General features: G+C 33.8%; 1 protein-coding gene across 2 annotated transcripts in view; it reads left to right on the top strand.

The window, feature by feature from the left end:
- The window catches only part of LOC142326403 (kelch-like protein 17), a 284,480-nt gene that overhangs the window by 223,468 nt on the left and 36,863 nt on the right, over positions 1 to 24,149 (top strand). For both annotated transcript variants that reach the window (XM_075368884.1, XM_075368893.1), the window contains exons 7-8: positions 13,632 to 13,748; positions 19,404 to 19,617. In XM_075368884.1, the coding sequence (XP_075224999.1) occupies positions 13,632 to 13,748; positions 19,404 to 19,617 (331 nt within the window). The remainder of the gene's footprint in view (positions 1 to 13,631; positions 13,749 to 19,403; positions 19,618 to 24,149) is intronic.

Genomic DNA, 24,149 nt, shown 5'->3' on the forward strand with positions numbered 1-24,149 from the left:
ACACCATGTTCGGTTTTAGAACCGTCAGTATAAATTCTAATATGTTCTTCGTAACTACTGACGGTTGCTAAAAATTCCTGCTGGATGATCACTGCTGGTTTCTTTTTTGTTTCTCCTTGAGAGAGAGCCAAACTTGTATTTACCGCTGGCAAGAGCCATGGCGGTATTTCTCTAGTAGAAATTGCTAGTGTCTCTGGTATAGCAATTTCATATTTTCTTCTTAATTCGTGGTACCTAATTCCGGTTGGTCTGGAATAGGTAGCACGATGTTCATATACTGCAGCCATAGGATGATTCGTAAACAATTTATTATTTATATGAGCAGGGAAAGCCCATACATTTGCTACATATCTTAACAAAAGGATATCTCTTCTATAATGTAGTGGCATTATTCCGGCTTCAGACATTAGACTAGCCGCCGGACTTGTGCGGAAAGCGCCTGTTGCATATCTTATTCCGCTATTATGAACTACGTCTAACTTTCTTAAGTGCGACTTTCTAGCGGATGAATATACGATACATCCGTAGTCTAGTTTAGATTGAACCAATGCTTTATACAATCTCAATAATGTCTCTTTGTCTGAGCCCCAATTTAAATTCGATAAACATTTTATAATGTTTAGGGCTCTTTTGCATCTATCACTCAAGTCCTGTATATGTAATCCCCATATTAGGGATTTATCCAATACTAGTCCTAAATATCTTACGCTATCTTTATATTGTATTGGATTATCGTCAATTGTCAACGCAGGACTTTGATGAGGAATTCTCTTCCTACAAAAGTGAATCAGTTTTTTATTACCCAGTGTGAAATAATACAATTTATATTTAAAGTCTGTTGGTGAATTAAGATTAATATTTTTATTTAATTTTTAATATCATATTATGATATTACATTATAACTTTTAATTAATGGGGATTATAGATGATTAATTTCATTTGTTCAATTTATTTTACAAATAGAATTATTTTGCGATTTTATTTTTATTTGAAACTTCTCCGTCTTGCATTATGCTGCAAGCTCTATAAAATTTTGTATACGTTCTTGTTTAGACAGTGATTGGAATTCTGTGTTTTAATCCTTAATTTAATGTAATAACTAAATTGCTAAAATTAGATTTCACATCCGTTTAAAAAAAAAATATTTTAAAAATTGTAAAATAATAAATTAAGGAAAATGCAGTAAATTAATAAGAAATTATACTATTTAATTCGTATTTTCAACATTTTTAACTCTGCGCAAAATTAAAAACAAGAAAGTTGACTCTAACAATCAAAATTATAAGAAGTTATAATAATAATAATAAGTGTTCTGCCCAAAGGCAAGTTTTCACATGGCCGTCCTCCATTCTGCTCGATTCTTTACCATCCGTTTCATTTTATATGAACTTACTTCTCGTTTTATATGTTCTACTATTTTCATTCGTCTCCGACCTCCTGCTTTCCTCCCCGTCACAAATCCTTAATTGAATTGATATATGCTACTGTATGTTAGTACTTTGTGAATCGGTCTTGGTTTGTTTAAAAATCTTTTTGTTATTTTTCATAAAAATAAAAATAAGAAAGCCGAAGTAAAGTAATCCCTATCGAGCATAAGCTTAAAATTTTAGATTTTAAGCATAAAATCTAAAATTTTATATTTTTTGAGGATATAGAGATACAACAGAATTCCGGTAATTTAAAGAAGCAGTAAACAGCTTTTTACACATGAAAATTCCTAAATTTTAATAATTTCATCATTAATTTGTTTACTGAAGTTTTTTTATTTTGAAATAAAACAAGGTGATTTATTTCGAATAATGTCACTAGGTGAAAGAAAAGAAAACAATTTTATAAACTAGTGTTTATAAAATTATTACTCAGTTTACCGTTTTAATTTAATAAAATAGGTAATAAAACATGTTTTTTTCACAGCTTAACGACGTACAACATGAAAGAAAGTTGATTTGAAAAGGATTAAACTTTCTCTTTCTACAACTTGCGATTCTGTTGACAAGAGTTTTAATTAGAATGTTGGAAAGTTGCTGTATTTCATGTTTAAAAAATAAAGATGTTAATGACAATTCAGAATCAGCTACATGAAGAAACGGTCGAACGTGTCAATCGTGAAAAAGAATACTTAAATAACTGAAAGTAGAACACGAATTTCAAATTAAATCAGACGATGAAATCATTGATAAAGTGCGAAAAGGATTATAAGAAATATTTACGATGATAATGAAAATGACTACATGCGGTCAAATTCAGGAGCAATACAGTTAAAAGTTTCAGCGCGTGAATCCAGAGAGTGACCGAGAACAGTATTCCGCCTCATCAATTATCGTTATTGACTCGGCTCCGAAAATACGCGAGAGAAAAAAAATTATTGACTTAAAAAATAATAAATTTCAACAAGTCAAAAGAAATATATATACGTTTTTTTATGAAGTCATTTAAAATTTTAGTCCTATAATTGAAAGTTTTATTTTTATTTAAAAAATGTTTTTAATTATTTCTATTTTAATTTTATATTAATTTGTTTAGCGTTAATAAAATGTGTAAACTCATTTAGTAATTTGAAATTAATAAAAAGCAGTTAATTTATTTTTAGTACAACAGGAAGACTTATTTATTTGCAAGGTAGTAATTAGTTTTTTTTTAAATAATCTTTCAGGATTATTCTCCAGATTAATTCTGGAAGAAAAAAATCCTTATAGCAATTTTTCACTAATTCGAACAGACATGATTTTAATTATTTCGGATTTTCGGAAATACGATCTATTTTCTTCTCTTCATGTTCTTCAGCTAATTATGTTTTTTAATTTCACTTCAAAATATTTTGAATATCAAAATAAATTAGGTAAATATCGTTACGCTACAACAATCTAATATAAAGAAATGACGAGTGCAAACAAATAAAAAAAAGACTTCTAATCCCATTTATGACCAAGTAATTTTTCGTTTGAAAAAAGTTGTTCTTGAGTTATCTGAAAGAATCACGGAGCTGTCAATAGAATTAATGGTCCTATTAATTAAAAACAAATCGTTGAATTGTGTATATTTAGTTCTAAAACCTTAGGGAGGCTTAAAAAAACATGTAGGTAGAATAGAAAATCTCCTCCTTTTATTGAAGTCGAGTAATTTTATTTTTATTGTGCATTATTTACTATCGATCTCTTACAAAATTTGAAACCATAAGTAAATTGATTAAGTATAACGTATCTGTAGATACCCCACTGAAAGCTCTCGTCAAATATAACATTAATAATATGCATCCCTTTTCAAGAACACGAGATGAGAGTGTGATGAGACTAATACAAGACAGATAACAATATAAAAATAATAGATTACTAAAGTAAGAAAATATGAGTTCACAAACAAGCAGGGTAGTAAAGACGATAAAATCACAGTAGTAAACCAGTTAGTAAAACGAAACTTAACCACCAGCGCCAAGAAGATCAATAATTAATGGAACCTGATAGTACAATTAAATACAGTTAAAATTCCCATCAATTTCATTCAACACAACATTTAAATGATAGTAGAAGTCTTACCTTACCCGACTATACATGAGTGCAACGTGACCGGCAGTAACAAGAGCCTGCATGAGATGATTGTAGATACTAGTATATCAGAGTAAACACCATTGTTCCATCCCACGGATTATATACTTAACCTTAAAAGATCACCGAGGTATAGTGCATGGAACATCTTTAATCGTCTAACGTCCCTACCGTTGCCTAATAGATTCGTTGGTAAGTGGTTTACATGCTTGTTTAGTCTAAAACAACTGGTTTTTAATGTGTTTAGTATCCGGGGGCTTTATTCCTAGCCAGGCTACAAATTATTTGGCGGACTTCCGTCTTAGTAATCTCAGAAGTCAAATTCTCAGAGCGAAAACCTACAACTTCCATTCAAACATGTTGTTGATAAGAGGTTTTACCAACCTCAGTATTATCTGGAAGCAGATCGTTTATTAGAAGAGTGAGGACACGATCTTTGTCTATTACAACTCCATCCGGTTTGAGAGAGCCGACAGAAGAACATATTTTTTCTTCTTATGACCAAGAACTCTATAAACTACACCCTATTGGTATCTTCCATTGATATTTCCCTGCTCTTGTACAAAAGAGCGCCAGGAATCACACTTAGAAGACCTAACTTTATGGTCCTTTTCCGACGATAATCCGAAAGCAAAACTGCACGCCGATCAGGATCACCCTCACGCTGTGCTGCTCTCCTGAGCGGAACCACAGTCCGCTTCATCGCGGTCAAGTCCCGAGTCCACCATCCAGCTACTCTCTCTCGACCCGTATCTCTGGGAATCGACTGATCAGCGCCTTCAACTACCGCAGAAGAAAAGTTCTTTGCCAGGTCATCTAACGGGAGATCGTCCAAACTATGAGGAAAAACTCGAAGCCTGGCCGCAAGAATATTTGAAAACCTAGGCCAATCCGCACGCCTGTGCAGGAAGCGCCCCTGCTGAAAAGGGACGTACCCCCTATAGACATCGCGCAATCATCGACTACTGACCAGTTCTAAATCCTACCGAGGATATGCTAACCAATCCTAACCTCGATATTGGTACCATAGAAAGCTCTCCGCAACTCGAACTGCACCGGCGAAAGTAGACAATTCGCCAGTTACATTAAAGACATCAAAATGACGCTGCGCGATGAAATCTTCGATTAATTCGCCGCCATCGTCCGTGATCCCACTGTGCCAAAGAGGCGATTTCGCGTTTGCATCAACACCTATAAGAATTGGACGACCCCCGCAACCAGCCTAAAAATTCTATCCCATCTTTCAAAATGTTGTTCTGTGAGATCCCTGTACTGAAACTACGAACTTACAACAACTAGGTCCAGACCATCTACGGCCAGCTTGACAACGACGTGGTGCGTGTCAGAGACTTGCCGTTTGAAGACGCTATCTAATGAGTTCCTGCACAATACGGCGGACTTGCTGTCAACTTCTTCCAACCTGGGAAACCTGGCAGATCACCCTTGATCACGTACGGGTGTTGTAGAAGAGCAACATCGAGGCTCCGTTTTTAGACAACTTCACTTAACTCAACTTGGACTACATATGCACCCTGGGCATTTAGTTAACCAAACCTAACCATCGAGAGAGTTGAAATAAATCTTAACTGCCCTCTTGTAACAACCACACTCCTTGCTATTCACGGAGTGCCTATGACTCTTCGCAACCTTTTACAGTTGACGCAAGTCGGAGCCTCTTTTTTCTGCGGACAGTCGTCATGCTTGTGGCCCTCTTCAACACAATGCGCGCAGGCTGACGCATACTTACAGAATTTGGCCCTATGCCCGAAGCGACAACATTTGAAGCATCGCTGCACGTCAAGATACTCCTTGGCGCGGCAGGATGCGAAATCTAGATTCTACCCCCTCCGGACAGGAACTTCTGGAAGAGACTAGCGCCTAACTCAAGTACTCCGTGATACCATGGGACATCACGCTTTCCTACATCCTTTCCTTAAGATCATCCTGCATTCTTTCTTGAACGCAGTCTCGTCAAAGTCAGCGTTCTGATCCCTCATCGGAATCAGAACTTCCTCATCAGAGAGGCTACGGTCTATGTAATAAACTATGACACGGTTCTACGACCGCGCTTGGGGTCAACCTTGACCTCAAGCTTCTTAACTGCAGGAGAGTCCTGGATGACTCGGACCGTCTCCTTGTTATCCGCAACCACATCTGATCCTTGCTTGCCTCTTTTACGGCTACGACTTAGATTCTTTAGCCTGCAGGGATATTTTTAATTCTCGTTATCTACCTACCACGACTAAGTTGGGCGAACTCACTTATGTGACGACTGCCAGCAGCGAGTACCGGCAGCTGGAGACCTGAGATATTCTCCTGTTACTCTTTATACCTCTTAGACGCTTCTGGATCGGTTATAAAATAACCAAGGATTACGGCCCTCGTTCTGAAAAGAACGCAAGTAGTACTAGAAGGAGTGATCCCTTTACTTGTCACAGGGACTGACGACCAGAAGTCGTTGCCACCCAATTGCCGCGATGAGGCGGGTACACGTTAAACAAATCTGTGCCTTATATTCCGCAAGATAAAATGAAAGAGGGCCAAATTCCTGACAATTTGAGACCCCCCACTTGATATTTTTTTGTTGTGGGGGAGGCTTGTGGGGAGGTAAACTGTATTCTTCCAAATCCGACCCCGGATTTGGAGGGTGAGTCAAAATAATTTGTGAGAGGGGTAAAAGATGTGGTCAGGTGTGAATCGCGAGATCCAAGCGGGATTTGGGTTTGGGGGTACGGGCAAAGGAATTATGTGGAAAAGAAGTTCCCCGGCCAAATCAGTAACGCTGTGGGACTTAAAAAAATTTAGTACTTACCGCTCACAAAATTTTCTAAGTTCTTGTTTACCAGAAGAATGATGACGTATTCTTCCTGCAGCAACTTGCCGATCGACTTAGAATAATATTCACCAAGTAATAGATTATATAGAACCAACTTCAATGTATTTCTTATGGGAGATACAGACCCGTAGAAAAAAAATAAAAAAACAGTATTAATCCATGTCCAAAATTCACAGGCACTTTCACAATTCACTAACCAACAATGTGCAATCAACAAATCAAACAAAAATCACCGAAAAACCAAACTAAATAGCAAACATAGCAGAGCGGAACAACAACAGATCTACACCCTGTGAGTATTCCAACTACAGTTTCTACCTTAAACTGCTATTTCTAAACGTGAAAATACCAATCTTCATTAATAATTAAAGATTCCATTTCATACCAGTTTCCATTCTTCTGAATTTTTGTATATTCTAGAGAAAATTTGTTTTCTTCTTCTGATAATTCACAATTATGAAGCACATTTATTTTACAGTGAGAAATACATTTGCTGAATTCCGTGAAGTCAAACTTCTTTACTTCCCTTATAGTCCCAATCTCTAATTTTTTACAATAAATTTTTTTAAAATTTATTTTATTAATGTTACAACTCTGAAATTTTCAATGAAGTATTTCAGTATAAAAAATTCATTAAACACCTTTGAAATTGCAAAGGTTTAACCTTTCAAATAAATCTTCTTTTTACATTTATTCAACTCTGAACATCACCAAAATTGAGCTTTCTACAACGCGACATGTAGGCATATATGTTTGAATTTTATAATAATACAGGCATTTTTTATTACGAGAAGAAAACAGATGGAAATCCTGCACGTGATGTATTTTAACCCTCAAAATTAAACCACGCAGTTTATTAACGAGTAACGACGGGGGTTGCTAACATAGCGCAACCCCATCTTTACAAAAGAGTACTCGACTTAGCCCGAATGCGGGAAGAGCGAGGAAATGAATCTTACGCAGTTTTTTTTATGAGTAGAAGTGCAGGGCGCAGCCTATTAAAAATGTAATCAATTATCACTATAAAAATATAACTTATCCTTACACACATTCTGATACTCAATATTCTTATCTATTGAATGACGTAAGGACAAAAAAAAAATTAATTGGATTTATTTTCATATACCTTTTCTTATTTATTCAACTTCTTAACTTCTACACATTATCCTCAACATATGATCTTTGAAAAAATAAGAAAAATTTATTTTTATAAACCTTAAAAACAAGTAAAGAAATATGTCTGATTAAAATTAATTTTTAATTGAATTTAAAAGTTACACAAAATTAAACGTGTTGTCTTCCAGAAATACGGTTCAATTTTGTTGAATATAAAAATCGATTTTAAGAATGTCGACAGGGGCTGCTACGAACATGGATTTACGACAAAAGTGACGCCATGGGTGAGACGACTTAAGCAGGCATCAGCGCATTGACATTTCGAATTGAGATTTTCTGTCTTGTAAGGCATTATTAAACATATATGAACGGGAGCTTCCGCCCATAAATAGTTTTTTAATGGATGTTGGGGGTTTTCGTCACACAAAATCATTTCAAAAAGTTTACTTTCCAAGCATGATTCAACGAATGTGCCAGTTCACCTAGATACGTATTGGAAGATATAGATAATCATACTTATTACATCTTCACTTCTGTAATCATGTAAACCTCCGTAAAACAGCCTTACAATTTTCAGATATTATTTTGTTGGATTATGATCCATCTAAGAAAACGTTTTTCTATATAAATGGCCGTATATTTCACATTGTTAATATATTTACGGATAAAGATTAACGATATAAAAGTTTATTTCATTCCAGTAATACATTTAATTATTTATTTGAAACATTCTGTTTGTTTTACCGTTTAATATTTAATTTAATATTTCGTTTAATATTTTTATATAATTAGTTGCTTATATAAAAATAAAATTCAAATAGATAAATAATATTTGTTCTTATATGTTCTTAACTTTCCTTTCGAACTGCAATAGTTAAAAAAAAAACCGGTAAAAGAAAAAAAATTTGTACAAGTTAAAAAAGTGAATGAAATTTTAAATGTAGCGTTCAAACAAATCAACGAGGTCGAATAGGATTTTTATACAAAAATTTGTACATTCTAGTAGCATCATACCTTTGATAGCTACCGATAGTATTCTTAAATACAGTTTATTTAATTTTTCATTAGAAGCTTCATGAATTTTAATTTATTTTTAAAATAACGTAACCAAATTGAGGGTTCCAAGAATTCAAACAATGCGATCCCTCTGTGAAATAATCATTACAACGCAGATAGTATTTACGTTATACTGGGTGATACACTCTGTATATCTGAGAGGTATTTGGAGGCAGAAAGAAATGGGATTCTACATAGTTAAAAAAAATATGCATTATTGTGACGTTCCGTTAGAACCTGCAGCATCCAACGTGAACAAACCTTTCTAAATGGTCATGAACAATGCCACTAATAACAGCTCTTAAAACATCAGGAAAAATAAAGGCCAGGTCAGAAATTGTTGAGCAACGATCTTTTCTGATTTCATCATCGACGCTTTTCAACAAGCCTCGGTGATTATCGAGGGCCTCCCCGAACGTTCTTCATCGTGCATATTAACTCTGTTATTTCAAAACCTTTCACACCATTTTCGGACGTTTCTTTCATTTATTACATTATCACCGTAGACAGTAACCAACTGCCTGTGAATTTCAGTCGGTTTAATGTTTTGATGGTTTAAAAAACGTATGACTCCACGTATTTCAAAGTCGGCGGCAACATCGATTTTCTTATTCATTATAACGTAATTAATAATATAACGCGACAACTTACAAATAATGCAGTGGGTACATTACTATCTTGGTCATGAACCAACAGGTTCGCCAACCTTAAGGAGAGAAATTTCCCAGTGGCCTTTACTTTAGAAATATCTTTCGTAATTAGTATTTGTTAAAGTAATGTGTATTACTGAGATACATACATATAAATTATAAGTAGTAAACAAGTATTTATAAATGATTCTTTAATTTGCATCCTAGCAGCAGAAAATAATTATATATCGATTTTAATATTCACTAGTTGGTGTTTAATTACTTTTACACCGTTTTTATAAGCACTTTTATTACAACCTTCACTTCATCAGATTATAATTAAAATTCATAATATAAAATTTTTTTAAATATTTAGTGGCACACTCCCTCTAATCTCTGTTAAAAAAATTATGATGAGTTAAAAGTAATCAAGTAAAAAATAATGTCCGTCAAAAGCTGATTTACGATGATGATTTTTATCACTACACCAACCCAGTGGGTTACCAACTGTTTTGTTATCTGACTACTTAATTACTAGTGTAATCATTTAATTTACAAAATTATTATTTTCATAACATTAATCTTAATAAATACCAATATGAATAAAATATTAAATTAACTATGTAATTTCTTTAAACCAACTCATCCTCAAATTTCAATTTTTTATTAATTTTATCATTTTTTTATCTAAATTTTTTAAGAATATGAGATTTGAATTTACTATTAATTTTTAAAATATATGTCTTCCTTTTATAAAATTATTTTTTAAGGTTGTTACTGTATCTTTATTTTGTTTATAAACCTGGATAAATTTGTTCGTAGAAATCATTTTAAAACACACTATCAAAAACATGTAAACTTGTTTTTATTTTCTGTTTTCTCACTACATTTTGTTCTCTTTAACCTCTTCTTTCATTATAACCATTACTGCCATTTTTTGCTTGTTATACATACTGTTTTATATTCAAAAAACTGCTAATTTTTTTTTTTTTTTTTTTCAGTAGTACTTACTTTTTTCAGTACACTATTATTTATTGTTTTCTTTTGTGGTTTATGTTTATTTTACTTTTAAGTTTAAATTTATTTTTATTTACTATTCTATTTATTACATCAAATTCTTTAGTTCATCCTCTTCAAACATCTGTAATGTCCCCGTCCCCCGGAGCTGAACACACAATTAAGCATAAACTCAGCTCCGGGGGGGGGGGGGTGCCTTCGCCTCAAAAAACTACCTCGGAAGGACGCAAGACTCCGCTCAGGCAGCAGGGTCTCGGCCTTTTTGCATGCCATGCCTCAAAAAGACTGAGACTCCGGTCTTGACCGGCCGCCTCTAGTGGGGAACCCCTAAAAGGATCCCCCACTGGGACGATGGTCTTACATTCCCCCAATGGCATCTCATCCTTTGTTTAGTTCATCCTTTTTTTTGTGTCGGTGTTGCGGAGAAATACCATTTACGTACCCCCTCACAAATAGGGGAGTGTCGGACTCGCACGGGTTCAGATAGATGTTATTTAGAGCCTATGTGTACCCCCACCCTACCGACTGAAACTCCTAGTTCACCGTTCCACCCCATCCGAGGTCGGATCAGCAACTAAGCATAGCACGACCTCGGGGATGTCTTTGAGTTTGGGGGGGGGGGGGGTCAAGAGTTCCCGTGCCTCATCACCACCGCCCATTCGCATAAGCGCAGACAAACGATAGCTCCCCAGAAAGTTGTCCATCACCCCTTTGCTCTCCGATACAGTTCTTCACCTGGTCTCAGAACTTTTTTATTGCCTCATTTCCAGATATCGGTCTTCTCCAATCCTAAATCTCCCCCGTGGTCTCTGATGAGTCATAAGAGACAGCCCACCTCAGCGAGCTGTCCCCTCCCTATCAGAGCTACCCGCCCTTCCACTATCAGCTAACTCACGATGCACTCCATGCTGGCGATGTTCCACTCTACTATCATCTCTATTCTTCCGCTGAAGTATTTTTGTCACAAAACAGATACCGCCCCATATTTACCCTCTTCTTAAAACATACATTTTATAATATTATCTACATCTAGATGGCCTGTCACACGCAGGCACCGGTCTCGATCTTCTACCCATCTCTCACAACCAAAGACTACATGCTGTGGTGAGTCACACTCCCCACAGTAGAGGCAGTTTGCATCAGTAGCTCTTCTACACCCGTTTAAATATGACCGGAATGCCCCATGGCCGGTCAGGAACTGGGTTAACCAGAAATTCAGCTCCCCAAATCCCCTACCAACCCAAGGTTCAATCTGCTGAATCAGGCGATGCGTCCATATACCTGTAACACTTCTGCCCCATCCGTTTGGCCACTAGTGAATCATTTCCGTGAATGCTGAATCTTTGCGTTCACCTCTCATTTCTGCCACCTGTTGCACTGGAAGCACAGCAGCAACCACCAATATCGCTTCAGTTGATACTGACGAGTAAGCGGACGCCACCCGAAGAACCGCCCTCATTTAAGTCCTCTCGAGGGCACGTTTGTTCCTGTTTATTTTGAGGGCTAACCCCCAGACCGATATACCATATACAATAATGGAACTAATTACATGGGCATAAACCTTTTTTCTAGACGCTCTGGGCCCTATGATATTGCTTAATACCCGACTCAAGTTCTTCGTCACCTGTCCAGCCCTGACACTTGTCTCCCTTGATCGTCTACAGTCTAACCAAACGCCCAAATCTTTTGCTCTTCTGACCAGTTGGAAACGTCTTCCTTCGACTACAATCGGAATATCTGCCAGAACCCTTCTTCCTTCCATTACTACATATTCGTACTACATATACTACTATTCGTCTTCTCATAGGACAAGGCAAGTCCTTTATCGACCATCCATTCACTAATCGACCTTATGGCTTCATTTGCTGCCATGGCCACTTGTTCTTCATTCTTCACCGAGGTTTCTTTTTCATTGCCGAACCAGTTTCCTTAAAATTAGATATCCATGTTCTAATTGCATGTGCTGATGGTACACGGTCGTGCCGTCCCAGATTAAAATGACTGCGAAATTCTCTACGCGCTCCCTCCACACTGTCATTGTTTTTGTAAAACGCTTTGATAGCAAATCCACGTTGCGCACCACTCCAAGGATCCATGACAACTAAATAACAGGAGAGGCTGGTGCCACTTATCAAGTGGTACCAATCGCCCACGGCTACCAACACAACTTTCAAAATTTCCCGTTTCTTTGAATCACTTGTATATGAATGCTGTTGTTCATAATGTTATAAAAATTGAATTTGATATGTTGTTTATTATTATGATGCACAGTTTTATATTGTCATTTTTACATACATTCAAAAAAAATATTTACCACTCTATTTCTACCTCTCTCTCTCTCTTTCTCTTTTTCCTGTTTAGCCTCTGGTAACTACCGTTAAGATAATTCTTCAGAGGATGAGTGAGAATGATATGTATGAGTGTAAATGAAGTGTAGTCTTGTACATTCTCAGTTCGACCATTCCTGAGATGTGTGGTTAATTGAAACCCAACCACCAAAGAACACCGGTATCCACGATCTAGTATTCAAATCCGTGAAAAAAACTCTATTTCTACCTAAATTCTTGAAACTTTCAAAATATGGCTTAGTATTCATGAATTATAACTATCACTGGTCTATGTACACTAGTGACAGAAATCAATTTTGATTAATCTTTGATATTTTGTCATAATTATAATTGTAAGATGAAAAATATCTAAGTTCCTAGTTTTAATTTTTTCCATTTCTTGTGATGAAATCCAAGCATTTAGTTCATTATTATTGTCTACTTCCATTGTCTGTACTGTATTTTTATGGAAACCATTTATTAACCTTCTAAATTAGTTTTATTTTTAATGTAATTGATGAAAATGTATACCTAGTTGTATACTATATACCTAGTTCAAAATTATAATTTGTGAGTATTCATGATGTTAAAATTATTACTTTTGGATGTTGTAAAAATATTTTCCATATTAAACTATGTATGAACCCATTTTTGGACTTGATTTTATAAATAGTAATTACCATTTAATGTAAAGTAATTTTGATTTATACAGTTCTAATAGTGACATCACTTGATTGATTGATTTATTAAAATTATTTCTCTGTTATTTAATTTTTGTATTACATCTATTGTGTTAATGTGTTTTTGTGCTTTTAATACTTACCTTCACTACTGATACTTCCTCCTTCAACTGCAGTAGTGAATGGGTACTTTAATAAGATTTACTGCTGGGTGATAAAAACATGTTTTTCTGTATGTAGACAGTAAGACTAATTCAGGTTTACATTAATCAATAAATTAATACATAATTCATTATGATAATACAATAAATAATTCTACCTGCATTCTTGTGTGTTCGAGTTGATTTTTTTATGAAATAAAAGAAACTACATGAAAATTATTAAAATTATGGTTTAGTAATTGGTTTTATTATCTTGTTTTTTTTTAGGTTGAAGAATTGATATCAAATAGTCAACTGAATATTGCATCTGAAGAGAAAGTTTTTTTGGCTGTTCTTAGTTGGGTAAAACATGATGTTGCTGAACGGGTCCAAAATATTGGAAAGGTTTGTTATCAGATTTTTATAATTAGCAAATCAACATTTGTTATCTCTGGAAGACATTATTACTTCATGAGATATTAGGTAATTTCAGATAATTTTTACATATTAGATCTGTTAAAAAAACCAGTTTTCGATTGTTGCATAGTAAGATATTATATGCATCATCTACTTACCTGCATCATCGTTTTATTCTTACCTTGGTCTTAATGTTTTCTTCCTCTTTATATTTATCATCTTCTCTTAATATTTTTATTCTTTCTTTGTTTGCAAAATCTTCTGATTTTTTTTTTTGCAATTTTTCTTACTTTTTATTCTTTCTTTGGGAGTCAATGTTTTCTTGATAATATATGGCCAATACTATTTCAAGAGGAACATCACCTCAAGAATTTTTAGAGAACAGTATATAATGAAAAGGTGTATAATGATTGCTGTGAGGAAAAGAAGAATGACTCTAACTGAAACAGTGACACCTTTGTTGATGTGGGTGTTGATTTCACAAGGTCGTTTACGTTTCATCAAGATGGGTGGTACAGTTAGGTGACAGCTAAGGCTTGTGCAGAAATATTGTTTAGCAGTCAATGCAATTCGCATAGAGTTGGTTGGTGACTTGAATCAACCAGCTCTGTAATGATTTGTTATAAGATTTTTATTCAGATGTATACATTAATAATAGAACCAACTTTGTAGGTGCCAATAATGTGCTAAAATCATTATATAAAATGGTAAAAGAAGTCTAAAGCAATATTATACATTATGTTTCTAATGAGAGCATTAACTGAACTCTATTCCGTTCAGTTCCCCATAATTAAAAAGACTATGGGAAGCTGGAGTAAATTCCATGAAATATCATCTACATAGCATCATAAAAAAACTTATCCTTTGAAAACCTAAACATGATTCTTGCACAAATATAAGTGTATCTAAGTTCTCACCCTATCTGTAAGTTATCCTCTGATTCACCTGATCCAGAAGCTCTGACTCCCAGTCATTTTTTAATAGGTGTTGCAACTACATCCCTTCCTGACTCGATATTTCTTTCATCCCTGTGAAGAGACTTAACTGGTGGCAATTAGTCCAGCAATGAATACAGCACCTATGGCGCGGATAGTCAACAGGTTATTTAAAGCAGTCTTTTCTGAGAAATCCTTACAATTTCTGGTGGCTAGTGTGTTCCTTCATAGACTATGGTAAAGGTGGAGGAGATTGGCAGTGCCAGACTGGGGTGAAGATAGAATTTGTGTGACTTCATCACAGACACCGCCGTTGTTCTGGAGAACCTTTGGCTTCTCAACCGAAGCGAAGGAAGAGTGTTGAATTCAGTGATAAGGAAGAGATCATAGAATTAGAACAGAAGAAATAGGAAACATATAAGTTTAGACCAAGGAATACTGGATCAGTACCAAGATATTTGGTTATCAAGAGGAAAGACTGTGATTTTTCAAAAACAAGTCCTTTCGTGATAGTTTGTGGCATCACAGAAGCTGCTGGAGGACCAGTAAAGGAAACATGGAAAACTGCAGTAGGGCATTTTGTAGACACAGTTAATGATGTCCAATCATTGCGATTATTAAAAGCAAAGAAAATCAGAGTCGTGGACACTGAGGTATCTCCTCATAGTACATTGAACACCTCAAAGGGCGTTGTCGTGTGTAAGGATTTGTCAGCTGCACAGAAGAGGAGACTGTAGATAAACTGCATAATCAAGGTGTTGTTACTTGCTGCCGCTTAAAAATGCATCAGAATGGGGAAGTTCAACCCTCCGCATCACATGCATTTCAATAAACCTGAGTGTCTAGACAAGATTAAGGCTGGTTTTCACAGGTCGGATGTGCATCCTTTTATTCCAACACCCTTGCAATGGTGTCAGCAATTCGGACATGTGGCAGCAAGGTGCACAAGGAAACAGATATGCTTGTGTGGTGAGCCGTTACACCCAGATGACCTGTGCAGGTATCCTCCTGTCTGCATCAACTGCCATGGACACCATTCTGCAAGGCCTAGGAATTTTCCTACATACAAACAGGAAGTAGCAATCCAAGAAATTAAGATAGCACAGAATGTGAGCTACTTCGATGCAAGAAAAACTGTGCTTTTCAGGACACCTAAAACAGCTTCGTATGCGCAAGTTGCGGCTGCTTCTGTGACTCCTGCACACAGCGTCTATGAAATCACAGGATGTGCTTGCAGAATTTGACACCAGCCTTAGCTATGATGATCGAATGTATCATCAAGGACAAAATGAAGAGTCATCCATCAAGAGAAAGCAGTCTGAAGGCTATGCAGAAAAAAGGTGATAGATCTGTCGAAAGTCGCACAGTAAAGCCGAAATCTGTTTCTACAATTAAAGCAGTAAGTGAAAAGAAAACTGAACCAACCAAAGTAAAGGTACAGAAAGTATAAACCTCCACTGAGGGATCAGTTAAAATAGAAGTTATGAATTTGGAAAAGAAGAATTTTAAAAAACCAATAGTTGAACCTCCAAAAACACAGATCATTAGCGGAAAGGGCGAGACAATCGACTGCCCCACAAACTTTGGCTGTAAATGCATCCAGTATGGACTGCAATGTACTTTTGTCTGCGCCAGTGGAGCCGATGTCATTCGATGCCAGGACCAGGAGATCCTCCAAGACTTACGGCAGGAGAACTGACGACTCCATCTTGGAGGACTCTGACATAATGGATGTCAACATTGAGGCCCTTCGCAGGATGGAGAAAGAAAAGGACTAAAAAAGGAAAACTGAGGTGATAAAATTAAAGGAAAATATTTTTTATTTCTATGGATAAGTTATGGATATGTGTTATTTAAATAATTTTTATATATGTCAATTTTGATGTGAGATCAAAATTGACATATATATAAGTGACAAGAGCTCTTTACACTCTTGTCATAACTTATGTATAATTATATATCAATGTTTAAACATTTTATGGAATGATATTATAAGGGAGTTTTTGCTAGATGTAAAATTTGAATTGATTGACAACGTTTCAAAAGAAATGGTTTCTTGTTTTTAAGTGGGGACAGTTTACACCCTTGCCATTTTGTGTTCTTTTGGGTTTTAGTCCTCTGATGAGTCAGTGTTTTAGATGAAGACAAGTCTATTGACTATGTTGTTAGTGTTTTATTACTGGGAAGGAATAGTATGTTTTTCTTTTTTCTTTTTTGTTGTGGAAGGGGCTAATGACCACAGTAGTTGATGCCCCTAAAACTTAAAAAAAAATAAAATAATTCTCTTACGTTTAGTATAGTTAACATAAAAATTTGAATTTTTTTCTCAATACTGTTATACTGATTACATGCAATATTATACCCAATTCAGTAAAAAAAGAATGTTTATTCCCACACCTATTTCAAGTAGAAAAAAAATCAAGTATAAGAGTTTTTTTTATAAAAAAAATATTACTACTCTATTAGTAATAATTGAAGAAAATTATTAAGAGTAATTAATATTTGTAATAATATATAATAATTTGATGTGGACACCACATAACTTCCTTGTATGCCTATTAAATTACATATACACATTTTTAAAAGTACATAAATGTTATTTCACTAATAACTTTTGATTTTTTTTTTTGTTATTTATTTAAATTTTTATTTACAATCAGAGGTTAATAATTATTAATAAATCAATATATTTAAATTAAAAAAAGAAAGTTAAAAAAAAAAGAAAAGGAGATGAAGTCTGATTCAAACAGATGTGTTTTCAATTGCAAGATACAAATTTTCACTGCAGTTAAGAAAAAGTCCAAAGAAGTGCAAAATCCAAACGATTTTGGATTTTGGGCTTTTTTGGACACTTTTGTTTCAGTCAATCAAAAGAGGAGGTGCACAACTACATGTTACAACAGTCCTAAATCCAAAATTTCAACATACTACGGCTAATCCTTTTTGAGTTTTGCGTGATACATTCGTACATACATACATACATACATACGAGGTGTGTTCAAAAAGTAACGAGAATTTTGAAAATCGCGGGTTGTATTAGTCCTCCTCGGGATTTTTTCGTTGTTGGATTGGTAAACATGTCTGAAAAATATCTGTAAATTTTTAGCCATATTGGATGTTTAGTCTGCTGTCAGCTGTCAAAAGGATAACACAGTTTTGGTACAATCGGCGATTTTTTATTTGTATAAATAATGGATCAAAGAATTTGTATTAAATTTTCCTATAAGAATGGAATAAAGTTTAGAAATATTTTTAAAATGTTAAATATTCCTTTTGGTGAGTCTACCACGAGTAAAACGAAGATTTACGAGTGGGATAAGCGTTTCCAAGAAGGTCGTGTAGATTTTGAAGATGGCGAGCGCCCCTGACGCCACAGTACATCAACAACCGATGAAAACGTGGAAAAAGCGAAATAAATTATTATGAATGATCCCCGAATCACAATCAGAGAAGTCGCTGATGATGTTGGGCTATCAATTGGCTCATACCATGAAATGTTTTTGGGACACTGAAACGTGTCATAACAGGTGATGAAACATGGGTTTACGGATATGATGTCGAAACTAAGCTCAATCTTCCCAGTGGAGGCATTCTGGATCACCAAGGCCGAAAAAGCTCGACTAGTACCGTCGAATGTGAAAGTTATGCTCACCGTGTTTTTCGTTTTTAACAGCTTAATGCATCTTGTGTTCTTGCCACAAGGTCAATGGATCAATAAGGAGTATTACCTAAAAGTGCAACGCCGTTTGCGTGAAGCAATCCGAAAAAACACCCGGATTTGTGGCGAAACAATTCGTGGTTTTTGCACCACGATAATGCACCTGCTTCATTGCTTGTTTGTCAATCTTTAGCCAAAAACAACACTAATGATACCACATCAGCCATATTCGCCAGACATGGCCCCGTGTGACTTTTTTTCTCAAAAATAAAGAGAACCTTAAAGGGCCGTCGTTTTACAAGCATAGATGATTTTAAAAGCGAATAGCTGACAAAGCTAAACACTATTCCAAAGATCGAGTTCTAGAAGTGCTTCGGGGATTGGAACAAGTTCCGACATAAGTGTATAATATCGAATAACTATTTTGAAGAGGATAACATTAATGTAGATAAATAAAATTTATTTCCAAAAAAACAAAAATTCTCGGTTTCTTTTTGAACATACCTCTTACGTACGTACGTACAGACGTCACGCCGAAACTAGTCAAACTTGATTCAGGAATGGTCAAAATAGATATTTCCGTTGTTATCTGAAAACCGACGTTTTTCGCGATCACAACAATTCCTTTATTTTGTACAAGGAAGTAAAAATTATTAAGACTAAAGATGTAAAAAAATACCTTTTAGTATGTAAGTTCTGTTCAGTTCCTGTGTGTAAATAGTTAATTTATTGATATGGATATTATAATAAATAAAAACTTGTAGATATTGTATTTAAATTGATTAAGTATTTTATTTAATTAGGGGTATATTGAATATAAAGTGTTCTAAATTAATGTAAAATATACATTATCTTGCATGATGATACATTTATACTGGTTTCAGTTCTTATTTTATAATAAATATATTTCTCTTGAAGAAATTAATACATATTAAAGTTATTATATTGTATTTATGTAAAGTTTTGTTGTAAAATTTTAATAATATATTCTTTTAGTGTCTCAAAAAACACTTTAGGAATTTTAGAAAGACTTTTCTGTTGTTTGTACAGTTATTAAGACATGTTAGACTGCCGCTGATGTCACGAGATTTTTTAATGACAGCAGTTGACGCTGAAACCCTAGTTAGAGAAAGCGGTGAATGCAAAGAACTTCTTTTAGAAGCTATGAAGTACCACCTTCTGCCTGAACAACGGTCTGCACTCGCAACTGAACGAACTGCAGAGCGACGCCCTGAGGGAATCAAACCATACATATTTGCTGTAGGTCTGTAACTAATTTTGCAGTTAGGGTTTATACATCATTAATCTGTAACATGTTATGTAATTATAGAAATACAAAGTTCATATAATTTATCATATACTTTGCTGAAAATGATCAGACCACTACGTTTTCTTAAAATTAGAGGTAATATAATTTTAGAAAAAATGCACATTTGCTCCATATTTATAAAATTTTTGCTCTATACCTCAATTAAAAGATGTTAAACTTTAAGATAATCAGTTCTATGAATAAACGTTTGATTGTATATCTTGCATTACAGAATGTGTCACTTAATTTTATTAATGTGCTCTGAAATTAAAATATAAGTACAACCAGTAAAATTAGATGAACTTAATTAAAATTTTCAAAGCAGTCTATTACACTATTGAACTAGTGAATGGGGTCTGAAAACTGTCTGGTTATCTCACCTTTCTTTCTTTACGAATAAAAACTTAAATTGTACTTATTTTATACACTGCAATTTTTTTTTTGTGAAATTTAGTACACTCCAAAGTAGTAACATAACTTGGACCTGCTTCAAAAATACAACACTAAATTTTAATGAAAATTGTGTGTATGACTTATTGTTCTCACAAACACGAATCTACAGGAAAAATAACATGCCTGTCTCAGAATACATTCACATCCTATCCATAAGCTATCAAATCAACTTTATGAAACAGAATTCAAGAATTCAAAACATTTTCATAGTTCCAATTATTTATTTATTTTTTTTTTAATTTCCCTCACATTACCAGACACAAAATTGCAAAAGGTTTTTATTTTTTCTACATCCATAAGTCTTAGAGAAAAATTAAAATTCTGATTTAAATTATATTAACAAAAATTTAGAACTTTTATTCCAAGAAGTTCTTCTGCTTGAAATACAAATTAATTTAATTTAATTCACTGAGAAGTAAGAAAATGAAGCATGAAGAAATGCAGAATAGTTGTACGATTCAAATAATTAAGATTCTTTTGAAATATTTTACCACTTTTTGATTATATTTAAGTATACATCGCATTATATCTTAATTAAGAGTGAATATTACATGTAAAAGTTTATAGTATCTGTTACAATTCCAAGAACTTATTCTAATTTTATAATTTCATCATCAGACATTTATGCTGACTCTTGAGTCAGCATAAATTGATGTTTCATAAACCAATATTCTGTTCTTAGTCAATTTATAAAATCTCCACCATGACAATCTGTGTTGTAAAGTTGACAGAAAGAAATTATCAGCAAAACGTTTTGTCTGAAAAATGTATAATGAAAATGAAATATATTTGTCAAGAGCTTGTGCAGAAACTATACTTCAAAATTAGTGGGATCAGTCTGTAGGCAAACTGATACTCTTTGTAAAATATATAATTGTATTAAAAAATACAGTTTATTTACAATTTATTTATAATACTATATAATTTACCATTAAAAATTGCAAATAATTTAACTGAATATTAAATATAAATGAGTTAAATATAATATAAGGCAAACTATGTTTGCCTTAATGCTGATGAAAAAAAATCAAGTAAATTGCTTTTGTTTATAGAAAAGATACCTCTAATGATTTTTCAAATTCAGATGTTCCATATTCTATAAATGTACATACACATTTTCATATTTTATAAAGGGTAAACTTCAGTAATTTGTTTAATTCAATAAGAAAATATAGACTTGCTAGTTGTAATTAATTATAAATTCTGAGTATTCACATAAATTAACACTGAAAAGTTCAGTTCTTATAAATGTGTGAAAAGATTTAGTAATTTGCTGAATTATAGGTTATAGCCTGAATAATTATTGTGCAATAGCTTTATAGTAAATATTATTTTCACTTTGCAACGTTATCAAAAGGTAAAATAGAAAACATATTAGGATTAGACTTATGTAAAAGGCTAAATATAATGGTAATTTTTTTTTATCATAATTATAAACTCTCAGAACTATTTTGTTTATCAGTGTCTTCCAGTAAACTTAATTGTAGGACAGAATTGTTGTTGCGATCAACACTTGTTTTGTTGGTGTAAGGATAGTATTTTTGGTGTTTACAGACTCAATCAAGTAATGATCTGAGTGCATAGTCTAATTTAAGTAATATTAAATGTTATATATGTTGTAATTAAGTGCGTTCGGAAAGTCGCTGTGCAGCATGTTTTAGAATTATGTGGTACATTCTGTTCTTTCAGCGTTAGATTGGTTGCCTAGCATTAGGTAGGATTCATTGGGCATTGCTCAGTAGTAAACCAAGACGTCAATTGTTGAGGTGTTTGATTTTATTCATGTTGTTTCATTTATTGGAATCAACAGTTGCAAGAAATGTAATGGTTCTTTCAGTAGAGGAATGCATTTTTATTGTTGAACATGTCATTCATGAAAGTAAAAAGTATACTGATTTAGTGAAGCACAGATTTTCTGAGATGTTTCCAAATGCTTTTGTTCCTCACTGCAATGCAGTTCAAACTCTCATCTAAAGATTTTGGGCAACAAGCTCTGTTGAAGCTGCTGATTGAAGTGGAAGACCACTTAAATTAAATGAACAGAAGCTGCTTGATATTTCAGATGCTATGGCTGAAACTTAATGCGTAAGTTGGCACAGCAGCAAGATGTCGAGCTTGCTACAGCACATAATGCTCTAAGAAAGGAACTGAAACTTTTCCCTATAAAGTAATGTGTATTCAAGAATTGAAACCTACAGATCATGCCAAAAGATTAAATTATTGTCAATGGTTTAAACATTTTGTTGAGCAAAATTCCATAGGTATCCTCGACATTATGTTTTTTACAGATGAAGCATGGTTTCATCTGGGAGATTATATTAATTCACAAAAATACACAACTGGGTTAACAACTAACCCCCATGAATTACACGAACAATATTTACACAAAGCGAAAATTGAAGTTTGGTTCGGTATGAGTAGAACAAACATTGTGGGTTCAGTCTTTTTTGAAAATACAGTTAATAGTAATCATTATTGTGCTATTTTAACAAACTTCATTAGTTAACAGAAGTGGAGAGCAATTGTGGTTGGTTCCAACAAGATGGCACCACAGTGCATACAGTTAACAGGTCAATCACTTTTTTACAAAATATTTTTGATGAACTGAATCATTTCGAGGGGTTTGTGGTTTGCACAATCTCCTAATCTGACCCTCAGATTACTTTCTACAGGGGGGGGCAGCAAAACAAGTAATGTACTGCAACAGACCATGGATGATTGACGAACTAAAAATCGCAATAACAGCATATATACGAGACATTCCAGTACATTAGCAGGTTAGTGTTTGAAAATAAATTGAAACATATGGAGTATTGTATTGATGTTGGAAGAGGTCATTTTCAACACCTTATATAATCTATTCCAGTTATTGTAATAATCATTTCTATAAAATAATAAAATAAAAACACAAAGTAATAATTAAGAAAACTTCAGCATTACTCTTCCATAATTACAGTACACAGCAACTTTCCGAATATGCTGTATAAAAGAACCCTAAAAAGATATGATTAATGAAAAAGTTATTTAAAGAATTACCACAATCTTGATTCTTCAGTACTATAACCTTACAAACAGAACAAACCTAATAATTCTGATCTTTCTTATAAAAAACTTAAATTCTCATCAGTTCAGCTAATTAAGATTTAAAACAAAAAAGAATGAGCAGTTTTTTTTTTAATAGAAAGTAATAACAAACAAAATTTCAAAACCACACTGCCTACTGACAAATAAATAAACATCATCATTTTGTAAGGAATAATCTAAGTTTTTATTAAATCTCATATTTATAATTCCAATGTAATGGGAAGAAAATTTCTATTTAGATTATTTAATTATAATTTTACTTTGTTGTTCTCCGTGAGAGTAGTGATGAAAATTATGCAATCTATAATTTTAAAGGATAAATGAGGTTTACTTTGAATATTATTTTTTATAATTATGTCATTATGTTTTCAGTTACTTTTACAGTAATCTCAGTGAAAAGGGTGTTTCTATGTTATTCTCTGGCAGCAAATAATATTATGGATGTTATTTTAAGTTATGAAAACATGCATTTAGGAATGACTGAAAATTATATTAGATTTGAATTGTGCTAGTAGGTTTAGAAAATCATTGTTGTTGGTTTTCATAATCAGTTTGAAACGACCAGATGTCTCTGTAAAGGAAGGAGTATGGGACCACCAAGGGTATCTGAAGAAAATGCTGAACATTTTATGGAATCTTTTCTACATAGTTCTAAAAATCTATTAAGAAAGCCAGCCACGACTAACAGTGTCGTTGATAACAGAGTGGAATGTTTTGAGGAAAGTCTTACATGTTTTATTTCAATACCGTTTCTAACTGTTACATACCTTGAAGCCTACTGCCTATGATATGCATGCCGACTTTGTGATCGAAATGTTAGTTGCAGCATGATGACAGTTTTCTTTATCATGTTATATTTTGTGTTAGTCGAGATTTCATCTTAGTGGAAAAGTTAATATACATAATGTCAGTATCTGGGGGTCAGAAGATCCCCATGAACAATGTAAAAT

This window comes from Lycorma delicatula, chromosome 1, assembly GCF_047948215.1.
Source record: "Lycorma delicatula isolate Av1 chromosome 1, ASM4794821v1, whole genome shotgun sequence".
NCBI classification, from domain to species: Eukaryota; Metazoa; Arthropoda; class Insecta; order Hemiptera; family Fulgoridae; genus Lycorma; species Lycorma delicatula.